Source organism: Emys orbicularis, chromosome 2, assembly GCF_028017835.1.
Source record: "Emys orbicularis isolate rEmyOrb1 chromosome 2, rEmyOrb1.hap1, whole genome shotgun sequence".
NCBI classification, from domain to species: Eukaryota; Metazoa; Chordata; order Testudines; family Emydidae; genus Emys; species Emys orbicularis.
The window spans coordinates 22,173,718-22,186,007 of NC_088684.1; the positions used below are offsets into that span (position 1 = coordinate 22,173,718).

Genomic DNA, 12,290 nt, shown 5'->3' on the forward strand with positions numbered 1-12,290 from the left:
GTGAAAGTGTTCTTAAAATGAACAACATGTGCTGGGTCATCATCCAAGACTGCTATAACATGAAATATATGGCAGAATGTGGGTAAAACAGACATACAATTCACCCCCAAGGAGTTCAGTCACAAATTTAATTAACACATTATTTTTTTAAGAAGTGTCATTAGCATGGAAGCATGTCCTCTGGAATTGTGGCCAAAGCATGAAGGGGCATACAAATGTTTAGAATATCTGGCACGTAAATACCTTGCAATGCCAGCTACAAAAGTGCCATGCAAATGCCTGTTCTCGCTTTCTGGTGACATTGTAAATAAGAAGAGGGCAGCATTTTCTACTGTAAATGTTAACAAACTTGTTTGTCTTAGCGATTGGCTGAACAAGAAGTAGGACTGAGTGGACTTGTAGGCTCTGAAGTTTTACATTGTTTTGTTTGAGTGCAGTTATGTAACAAAAAAAATCTACAGTTGTAAGTTGCACTTTCACGACAAAGAGATTGCACTTCCGTACTTGTATAAGGTGAATTGAAAAATAATATTTATTTTATTATTTTTACAGTGCAAATATTTGTAATCAAAAATAATATACACTTTGATTTCAATTACAACATAGAATACAATATATATGAAAATGTAGAAAAACATCCAAAATATTTAACAAATTTCAATTGGTATTCTATTGTTTAACAGTGTGATTAAAACTGTGATTAATCGTGATTACATTTTTTAATCGAGATTAATTTTTTTCAGTTAATTGTGTGAGTTAACTGTGATTAATCAACAGCCCTATATTATATATATTCATTTTAGCAGATGCTGAAATTCCATTAGCTTCAATGTGTCTTCATGAAGTCAGTATGACTTAAACATGTGCTTCAATGCTTTACTGCAGCCAAATTCCTAAGTCGTTATTTTCAAATACGAGCAAAGGGACTCTTGATTAGATTCCCTGAAAACAAAATTGTATTGTGAAGTTAAAGCTGAGAGCACCCCTACAAGAACTTTGCGGATAGTGCGAGAGGGAAAGCAACAGTCATTAAAATGCAATGAAATGCAGAGTTAACATTACATTTACAAGAAAGTCCAAAATCTGAAAGTATGAAAATTTGCAGTTAAATCAGACCATTCTTGCTTAGGTGCCTAAATATGAATTTAGGTGCCTCACTGTACATATGCACATTTGACAATTTTGAACTATGCACTTATTATTTTGTGCAAACGATAATGGAAACGGGAGCACGTGTGAGATTTCCCTGTTAGATCTGAGATAGTAACAGAAACAACAGTGGCAGGAGAAATGGAAAACCTCTCCCACGTTTCATGCTTTCACTGTAGGCTTATCTACCTGTTCCATGCCTGGTTTATCCTTGTGATAGAGAGGCCGGGTCTCAATGTGTTCTGGAACCAGCTTACATCCAACCCCTGGGATTTCATCCCAGGAACGTAAAACCTTTAGGGCAAGTTGTTCATAGGATTCAACTGGCTCTTCTATAGGAAAGAGTAATAAAAAAAAGAACAACCAGAGCAGAATTAGCATATTAAACCTCTGATTAATATGGCTTGTCAGTTGTGAAAGACACGTGTTAAAAATCTGCTCGAGTTCAGAGCAGCATTTAATGCATCCCAAGGAAGAACAGAGATGTAATAAAACACATTTATTCCTTTAAATAAGAGCACCCACAGGAGTAACTAAAGTTTAGTGCTGAGAAGGAACCTAATTACAAAATACCATGAATCATGACAAAATTAAACGCGCCTATTTTAGTGCTGTATCTAACAGTAGGATGGTAACGATTTGCTAGCTTGTTTTCTTCTTCTTCTAAATAATTAAGTCTTTTTCTTTAAAAAAATGCAGCCAATCAAAGAACAGGGGATTTGGCATTTCCTCGAGCTGCCAGGAAGTGTCAGTAAATAGGTGCTAGGGATTGTACATTAGTCTTATTTTTGCCTTGTGATGGCAGCAAGGAAGCCCCCTTGAGTGCCAAATTCACATGCTGCGTGAAGAGAGCAGAAAGATGCCAAAGGTATCCATGGATAAAATGGGCAGTGGTGTGCTAAGCAGGGGAAAGGGAGGGCTAACCTGCAGTCCCCCGGTGACACTGTGCCTCTGAAAAGCTTAACGGCTCCACTGGCCCTGGGGCAAGAATGCTGGGAAGCAACTATTGCAACCACTTCTCCTAGTACACACCTGTTGGTAGGCAGAGAGTCAGGTCTAGTCCTGCTCTGCCCAGGCCCCTTTGGAGTCATTTGTTTGTCTAGCACTCTTCTACCTAATGCATCCTTGGGGGAACAGCCGTAGTTTGGCCCTATCCTTATACTGAAGCACGCTGAGCCCTATCTTCCCTGGTCTGCTTGCCCACAGGAGAAACGGGAGCAAGGTAATATGAACTAAGACGAAGATCAAACACTCAAAATAGACTAGACGCTGACAAAGAGGGAAAGCACAGTCCTTGTGCTGCTTCCCTCTCTTGGGCTACCCAATCAAAGCATCCATCCTAATACATGTCATCTGCCCCTTACCATCTCCTTCCCTCAAAGACACAACCTAGCCTCTGGTGACTCTGTCCCACCCCTCACCACCCACATCTACAAACCCAACCCCCTGGTAGCTTTGCCCCTCTTCTCCTTTTGGAACTTGACACTTCCCCTGGTGGAAGCAACAACTCCCTGCAAAGACCTCTAGACTCATGGATCCCCAGGCTCAATAGGACTGCAGGGAGTAGGATTTATACCAATGCCCTTGCAGAACTAATGATGATAGTGGTAGTAGTTAATAATAAACAAGAAGCGTAACAATGAAGAGAGGCAGCCGGGTCTAGTGGATAAGGCACTGGACTGGGAATTAGGAGGCCTGGGTCCTGTTCATGAATTGACTATTGACCAGCTGTGTGATCTTATACAAGTCCCTTAACCTCTGTGCTCCTATTTCCCTTCCCACTCTTTGTCTGCCTTGTCTATTTAGATGGTGAACTCCTCAGGGCAGAGACTGTCTCTTGCTATCTGCTTGTCCAGTGCCTAGCACAACAGGATCCCAATCAAAGGTGGGACCTCTAGGGGCTACAGTAATAGGACTAAATAACATAAATGGCAGAATTACCATTCTCGTCTTCATTAAAGATTGTCTTCCCAGTGAATACTTTGGTTCCTATTTGTATCTCCCCAGGTCGCTTGTAGGGCCCAGGCAGTTTGTTGTCTTTGCATAGCTTGTTAAGGATCTCAGTCGGCTGAATTGCATCTCGCCAGGCATTGTACCCTTCTCTGCAATAAGGGGACAAAGCAAAGAGAGGAATGGAGAAGGTTTTCTGTTCGGTTAAAGGCTGTAACTATTCAGGGGCGCCAATCCAACAGTCAGACGCCCTGGCAGACAGATTTACTGTAAGGGAGCTTAAACCTGACTGGATGAAAGTGAACAGAATTAATTTTACACAAGTGAAACAAAGCCAGAGATGGACATGTCCTCTGCTTCTCCTTTCTTAGTCCCTTAGAGCCATCCCAGCAAATGTTCCCCACATTGTATACCCTCATTATCAAGGTCTGACAGCACATCAGCCACCAGCTGTTTGGCCAAAGAAGTCAGGGCCTTTTGGAGCTGGCCAGTGCTATTCCTTGATCATTCAGGTCCTGGTCCAACACTAACTAAAGTGAATGGAAGTCTTTTCACTGACTTCAGTGGGCCTTGGAACAGGCCATCAGATGATTTCTGTAGTTTGACATAGAATTTTAGAGTCATAGAAATGTAGGGTTGAAAGGGACATTGAGAAGTCATCAAGTCCAGCCCCCTGCTCTGAGGCAGGACCAAGTAAACCTAGACCATTCCTGACACGTGCGTGTCTAACCTCTCCTTAAAAGCCACCAATGACGGGGATTCCCCAACCTTCTTTCGTAGCCTATTCCAGAACTTACCCACCCTTATAATTAGAAAGTTTTTCCTAATATCTAATCTAAATCTCCTTTGCCGTAGATTGAGCCCATTACTTCTTGTCCTACCTTCAGTGGATATGGAGAACAACTGATCACAGTCCTATTTATAACAGAACAAAAGGTTCTCTCTCATCGACAGGAACTTAGTGCACTCCCTCCATCACATTCCCCGCCCCAGCCAGCTTGAGGAGCTGGGACTAGGACCTTGGACAGGAATAGAGTCCGGGTCTCCTGCATGCCATTGCTAACACTAGGACACCAGACAGGCCCCATAGCTATTATTTTGAGTAGTGTGGCAACGGGGTCTGGGCCACAGGCACAGATCATGGAGGTCATACACGATGAACATTACATGGCTCTAGTATAAGCAGATGTAACTCCGCTGGATTCTGTGGCGTTGCTGTTACTTACACCAAGGTCTGAATTTGGTCCTATGAGGAAAATCAAACTTTCAATGACACTAAGGGTATGTTTACACTGCAGCTGGCAGTGTGCTTCCCAGGTCGAGTACACAGACACACACTAGCTCACTAAAAATAGCAGTGTAGCTGAGGGTAGCATGGGCGGCAGCTCGAGCTAGCTGCCTGAGTACAAACCTGCCCAGACTCCCTGGGTACTTGGTAGCTCTGGGTAGCCGGAGCTGCCACCCATTCTACCCCCTGTCTACACTGCTATTTTTAACACATGCGGCCCTTAGATTATGTCTACACTTTGAGCTGGAAGTATATTTCCCAGTTTAAGGAAATAGACCAGTGCTCACTCTGATCAATCTAGCATACTAAAAACAAAAGTGTAGCCGCACTAGTGTGAGCAGCAGGAGGGGCTAGCTGCCCCGTATACCATCCTGTCCAAGATATCAGGAGACTAGTCCCTCCCATCACTTGCACTACCACGGTGACACATGTATTTTTAGTATGCTAGCTTGATCAGAGCTAGTGCAGGTATGTCTTCTAGAGCCGGAATTTACATTTCCAGCTCCAAGTGCAGATGTACCCTTTGGCTCCTAAGTAACTTTTGAAAATGGGACTTAGACACTTTTTTAAATTGTGCCCTATACCTCTATAAGTATATTGAAATACTAGGATTGCCACAATGATTAGTACTAGGGCTTTAGTCACTACTCTGTGACAGTGGATTTTCCCTGGTGTAATTCAATTGATTTAAATGGAGTCACACAGGTGTGACACAGCAGGGAATCAGCTGCCCCCGTTGTTAGAGGTCATGGAAGTTATGCAGCCAAGCAGTATTCCAGTTTATTTTGATTAGTTAATTTCAGATGCTGTATTTGAGACTCCATTATTAAGAACAAAATAACAAATTCTAAGCACTGCACAATGTGCCTGCTAAAATAACAAGACAGCTGGAAGTGAAGCACTTCTGGTTATAAAAAAAACTGTATAGGCAACAGAAAAAATGGTCTATGGGGAGTCAAGCTGCAATAATAAGGTAAAATGTCAAGAACTCTGCTTATCAATGTATTATGCAGTTTAAAATCACTCCCCACATTTTTAGCATATCAATTGGAGTACTGCAATCAGGCACATCTAGGGCTAGATCCTCAGCTGGTGTAAATCCATTAAAATCAATTTAAACTAGCTGAAAATATGATTGGCAGTGTTAATGCAGTCCAAACATTTCACACTTCTTATCGTTGTAAGGGGGGGAAAAGGCAAAATTCACAGAGGAATAGACATGGGGAAGCACTGGCATGTGAGATGAGTTTATTAAATACAGACATAGACCAAGCTAAAGCCAGTGAGGATTTCTCTTTTCAGGTGGTTGAAACTAGAAACCAATCGATCTGTGATCACAAACTATGTGACAGTAATCATTGGCCTCAATGGACACTGAAACCCTGGGCTTGCCTACACAGTGGGGTAATGGAGTCTACAGGGGTGTGGTTTCTAAGGCATACTAATGTTGGTATGCATTAACTGATATATGTAGACCCAGGGGTGCTGGAACAATTTATATAGTGGGGGTGCTGAGAGCCATTGAACCAAACTGTAAACCCTGTATATGATGGAAACCACTTCAAGCCGGGGGTGTGGCAGCACCCCTAGTTCCAGCACCTACGTGTAGACCCTGCTGGTGCACACTAAAGGTTCCCTAGTGTGCTTTAACATAGTACTGTTTTAACCAGCACTGAATTAAAGTGCACCAGCAAGGTCTACATGGACCTATTGATGCACAACAGATTAGTACACTTTAGAAATCATGTCCCTGTACAGTACATTACCCCACTGTGTAAACAAGCCCCTACACATGGGACAGGGATATTATACTTTAAACCCTGGCCCAGATCAGGTGACTGGGGCCAGGAAATAAAATTCAGTCTCTGATCAATACTCCTGTGTGACACACCTATACTACCCACTATCTCCAGAACCTACCGCCAAATTCTGTTCTCATTGACACATGAAAATCCAGAGAAACTCCAGTGGCTTCAAGGCAGTTACTTTGGATTTTCACAAGTGTAACTGACAGGGGCGGCTCTAGGCACCAGCAAAGCAAGCACGTGCTTGGGGCAGCCCATTTGCAGGGGCGGCAGGGATCCAGCATGGGAGCTGAGAACCAACAGGGGGCCCTGGGAGCTGTAGTTCCTTGGTTAGCTCCCTGCCTATAGAGCCAGCCCTGGAGCAGGGAAAGAACTACATTTCCCAGCATTCCCTTGGCCACTACCAACAGGAAAGAGGGGGGAGGGAGTGAGGTAGCTGAGACCTCATGCTGCAGTGAATGGAGAGCTGCACTGTGAGTAGGGATACCATATTTTAACATTCAAAAAATAGGACACTCCACGGGGAGGGAGGGTAGCCCCCATCCACTCCCTCCGACTGCCCCCCACAGAAACCCCAACCCATCCAACCTCCTTGCTCCCTGTCCCCTGATCACCCCTTCCTGGTACCCCTGCCCCAACTGCCCCCCCGGACCCCACCCCCTATCTAAGCCTCCCTTCTCCTTGTCCCCAACTGCCCCCTCCTGAGACCCCCCCCAACTTCCCCTCTAGGACCCCACCCCCTACCTGTCCCCTGACAAACCCCCGGGACTCCCATGCCTATCCAACCACTGTCTGTCCCCTGACTGCCCCCCCCCCCCCCGAACCTCCGCCCCATCCAACCCCCCAGCCCCCTTACCGGGCCACTCAGACCAGCGTGTCTGGCTCCACGCAGCGCCAGACACACTGCTGCATACATGCTGCCGTTCTCCCCCGCAGAGCCACAGCTCCCTCCCCCCCAGCACCTGCCTTCCAGATTTGAACACCTCAAAATTCAGGAGTGCTCAAGCTCAGTTTGGGCAGCTGTTACTTCATTTCTCCCAAATCAAATATACTGATCCACTGTAACTTGCTGTAGAAAAAGGAGGATAAAATTGAGCAAGAAATGCTTCCCAGTGGTTATTAGGACTGGAATTGCTATTTTCAACAGCCATTGCCTTTTTTGTTTGTTTGTTTGTTTGTTTGTTTAAAAGGAAGACAGTGATATTGCATTGGCAAATTCCCCATAGAAAGAAAAAGAGGAACAAAAGAATAATAAAGGCACCTCAACTTTTCTTCATTTACGTAGGACAGTCTTATAATATGCATCCAGATATCCTCCAGTCACACAAGCTGAAAATTGTTCCACTTTACTGCAGTTCTGTAACCATATGGGAACCAATCCTGTCTATGTTCTGTGCACATCTAAAATTCCTGCTGAATGACCTGCCGTGGGAGCGAGTTACCAGTGACCCAGGGCTGTGGCGGAAGGAGGGTGCAGGTAGGGGGGGGAGAGAGCCCAGGGCTGGGGCGGCAGGAGGTGTGTGTGTGGGGCAATGGTGGGGGGGAATGAGGGAGCCCAGAGCTGGGGCGGCAGGGGGTGTGGGTGGGGGGGAAGAGCCCAGGGCTGGGGCAGCAGGGGGGTCCGGCGAGGAGCCCAGGGCTGGGACAGGGGGCAGCCAAATTTTTTTTTGCTTGGGGCGGCAAAAAACCTAGACCCGGCCCTGGTAACTGAGAGCAGAATTTGGCCTTACCACTATTGCACAGCCACCTCAGACAGAGATTTTTATTCACCCTTTGAGTCAGTAAAATCTCCAACTTATGTTTATCAAACAAAGACACTTAACTATAGACAGTTTGCCATCTGGAACTAATTGTGAGTAAGTAGGGCTGTTGGTTTTACAAATTCTCATTTTCTACTTCTGAGCCTTGTGACACAATTCAGTTTAACAAAATCTACAAAACTCCAAGGCGGAAAAAAAGCACAATATTTGGCTACATCAGTTTTCATCAAGAAGCTTCTCTGCAGATCACTCATTTCTCGTGTATGCACAAACCAAGTGTGTGAAGAGGATCTTACTTTTCATATTGACTTTGTAGACCACAGGTAGCCCGGTGCCTGCTGTAGAAACGATTCTCCAAATCAATTTTAGTTTCTCCAATGAGGTCATCTGTTCCAACCATATCGTGGTCATAGATCAGGATGGAGAGCACAGATTCCTTAGGGAAAGTAGCCTGAATTTCAAATGATCTAAGGCAAAAATTGATATGATTTTGTAAGACAAATCATTTTTAAAGCTAAAAGTATCAGCCATAAAAGGTATAGTGGATGCTACAAATGCACAGTATGCCTGCAGAGATGAATAGTTTCTTCTATTACGTATTTTTACTGAATACCTGAACATACTGAAAACATGCCGAATAAAAGGAGTATAGTGCCCTACCTAATCAGTTCCAACTGAGGTTATGCATCTGCATTTTTTTTTTCTGAATGGTTTGTATTCTTGTACCTGAAACAGGAAGTACTCAAACTCTGAAGAGAGAGCCCGTTTCCATGAGATTTCTTGCCCAATTCCCAGACCAAAGAAAAGTGCCTAAGCTCAGATAAACTTTGGTTACAAACTGAACTGACCATTTGAACCTTTTGTGGTTCGCTCCAAATCCTGATCTCAAAACTACATTTTGAATAATTCCATCCTGATTAATACTAGATCCCTCCTTTTTCCTTGTAAGAAAAGGTGGTCTCTTTTGGGGTAAAGGGATTCCCGGGGGAAAATCGTGGGTTGTAAAATTTACCCACATTGACACACACAGGAGCAGATCCTCAGCTGGTATAAATAGTCACAACTCCATTGACCTCTAGCTAAGTATCTGCCCATATGTTGTAAAAAAAAAACCCATATACTTATTGTTATCACTTGTTTTACTTTAGTTGTGAATATAAATAATTATTATTCGCCTATCTATCTGGATATATGTGGTTTCTCATGTAAATATCTCTGATGAGTCAATAATTTAGGAATACTTTATCACGTTCAGCATAGTAAACACATGTAGCAAGTGAAAAAATGTAACGTTTTATAGCTGACTACAAATTCTGATCTACATTTTCAAAAGTGATCTCTACTTTTGCCTGCTTAGATTTTTGGGTGCCCAATTTTAGATACCTCTGAAATCAAGACACTGTCAGATACCAGATGAAGTCAATAGGAGCTGGTGGTGCTAAGCACCTCTGCAAAGTAGACCAAAGTGGCTAGATTTTCAAATCTGGCCCCAACTGAGGGTGCGACGCACTTGAAAATGTAGCCCTGAGCTCTTTTGAAAATCTGGCTCCCTGTGTCTAAAGTAAGGCACTCAAAAATTGACTGGCCCAAAATCAAAGGCTACCTTTGAAAACTGGGCTCTGGTTTGGTCTTAAAAGTCTGAGATTGTTTTATAGTAATACTCAGATTTAATAACACCACCACAAATTTTGGAAATTAAGTTTAACTGTCACTGTATCTATTTCACTTTAAGCTAACTAATCGCCTCATTAATCTGAGCTGACAAGATCATTTGCTGCTTCGTTTCTTGTTGTGAAATAAAAAGCCTTCTGCAGATTGAATTTCAGGAGGTGTTTGACTAGCATAAAATTGAATAATTTGTAATCATACAATGTGACACAAATTCTTGCGATTTTAATTATGAAACATCCAAACACACACATATCATTGTATAATAAATTCACTCTGCTCTTCAAAACAAGCAGAAATAGCTGTAGCAAAATCCTAAGGCAGAAATCACCACAAACATTTAAATAAAACTATCACTCACCTTCCAAAAACTGGGTTTAGTTGTTTGGGGATGTAATTGTCCTGGTCTTTAATTTCAGTTTTGCCTAGTCTGAGCACGATATAGGGATCTGACATGCCATCTGGATCAGCTGGGCTAAGATTATATGCCTGATAAAAAGAAAAGACTCTTTCATCAAAACCCAAATGCTTCATTAAAGGTAATAATTAAATGTGGTTGTTTTCTAATGGAGCTGTTTATCCACTGGTGCACAGGACATTCTGGAAACACAGATGCTAAGCTAGTCCTGCCTACTAAAATATAGAGAGAGCCTCTGGGGAAAGAATGTTTGGCGATTGCCTAGGGCCCAAGTGCAGAGCTGAAGTGAGCAGCTTAGAACGGTCCCGGGCACTGTTGCTGATCAGAATGGAATGGGTGAGATGAGAGGAAGAGAAAGTGCCATCGGAAGAAGCTGACTTTGCTGGAGGTTTTCAAGTCCAAATCTTTGTGGGATTCAAGGGGATTTTCCCATAAACAATGGGCCAGATCCTCAGCTGGTGTAAGTCATAGCTCCATTGACTGGCCCATTGTCTGTGATGGACGTGATCTGAAAGCATTTAAATACAGGGGAAAAGTGTCTTCTTTCTCTTCTTCTCTTTTGTCTTTTAATTTAATTTCCCCTCCCTAACTCCAGGTTTTTCCTACCTTATATAAACTAATTTTCTTTTCTGCTTCTCTCTTGTTTTCTCACTAATACACAGATCATTAATGGCTGCCTCTCTCCTCTGACTTCTCCATTTCCCACCATGTTCCCTCAATATTTGACCTTCCTAATTTCTACCACTTGTTCCTTCAAGTTCATCATTCACACTTCTACACCTTCTGCTTTCTCTTAAAGGTATATTCTCCCATTCTCTCCTTCTCCTGAATGCTTCCTGTTTTGTTTGTCCCTTTCTCTCTATGATGCTTCCAAAACAGCCCCTAGAGTTCCTCTTCTCCAGTCAACTGGCATCTTTATGATTTACAATGAGAAGTCCTTATGAGCTGCAGATTCTACTCTGTAGTACACTAAGTATTATGGAATTCTAACATACAGATGAGGCTTTTCAAATGCGACACTATGTAGAAAAACTAAAGAAAAACTAATTTGAAAAACAAATTCCCCATTATTTCAAGGCTGAAACAGAAGCTGTACACTTACTCTCACAATATACACCCTAACCAGGACTTCGACTGAGTTATTCGGTGGTATCCCTTGCAGAATTTTAGGCTGTCCTCCATCCATTGAGCTGGAATCTTCAGGACTTTTGTATATGCAGAAAGAGCCCTGTGGATATACAATGTTTTATTTCTCTGGAAAAGACAACAAACCCAATAAAAAAAAAAGTCCTGGTGTGTAGACAAAACTTCAAGAATACAGTCTGCATAGGCACATATGCATGTGTGCACATCCTTTGTGCCAAACACAGAATAAATGCACTAAACCATGTTTCTGAAAATATTTCTGTTCTGTTTTGTTAACCTTCCAAAGCACTTCCTTTCAATAACTGTATTTAACCTTGTCAAGACATTCCCAGAAATATCTGCAAGCTCCTAGTCACAGCAGTATTGAATAAATGAATGCAACAGTTGTGGCTATTCCCATCTTCCAGACACCAATATTCTGAGGGCCACCATTTTGCTCTGAATCACTCTTGTGTAAATTAGGAGTAATTTAATTGACTTAAATGGAACTCTATTTACAACACTGTGACAGAGAACACAACTTGCTCCTAGCTACGCAGTAAAAACTTCAGCCCCCACGCACATCACAGTATTAACTCATCTTACTTAAATAACCATTATTACCTAAAAGCAATTAGCAAGTCATTTTTAAAAGAGCTGTGCCCCATAGAGACAGAAGAATCAACAGGCTCCTTTAAGGCACGGATTCCTCTGAAGTATAAAATACCTCAGTTTTAGAGCACACAACTATTATATTAATTGTGCTTTGACGTACACTTGCAGATTTCCATATGGTAAGTTGTATTAGGTTGTGTAAGTGAAGTGAGTAGAAGGCCCATCATTTAAGCTAGATAGGATAAAGTAACAGAAATTATACTGAAGAAATAAACTTGCATGAGCAGAGGCTGGACTGCATAATGTAATAGGTCAGTCCTGGCTCTAATTACTACGAATCTGTGATTTCACTCAGCTTTGTAGTTTTAAATAAATGTCCTGACTCAAAACAATAGTAAACATCGTGGGTTGGAAACTGCCTCCGTCAGTCAGATAATAGGAGAGAATAAACAGCAATCCTCATATGTAACACATTGTGGCTTTGGATCTAATAGGAGAATTAACAATGTTAA

At 42.6% G+C, this 12,290-nt stretch overlaps 1 protein-coding gene across 1 annotated transcript in view; it reads right to left on the minus strand.

Annotated features, from left to right (window-relative positions):
* FER1L6 (fer-1 like family member 6) overlaps positions 1-12,290 on the minus strand; it is a 178,617-nt gene that overhangs the window by 21,190 nt on the left and 145,137 nt on the right. The window contains exons 31-35 of the mRNA XM_065397689.1: positions 11,141-11,266; positions 9,982-10,109; positions 8,249-8,419; positions 3,091-3,251; positions 1,339-1,481 (exon numbers count right to left, since the gene is read on the minus strand). Of these exons, the coding sequence (XP_065253761.1) occupies positions 1,339-1,481; positions 3,091-3,251; positions 8,249-8,419; positions 9,982-10,109; positions 11,141-11,266 (729 nt within the window). The remainder of the gene's footprint in view (positions 1-1,338; positions 1,482-3,090; positions 3,252-8,248; positions 8,420-9,981; positions 10,110-11,140; positions 11,267-12,290) is intronic.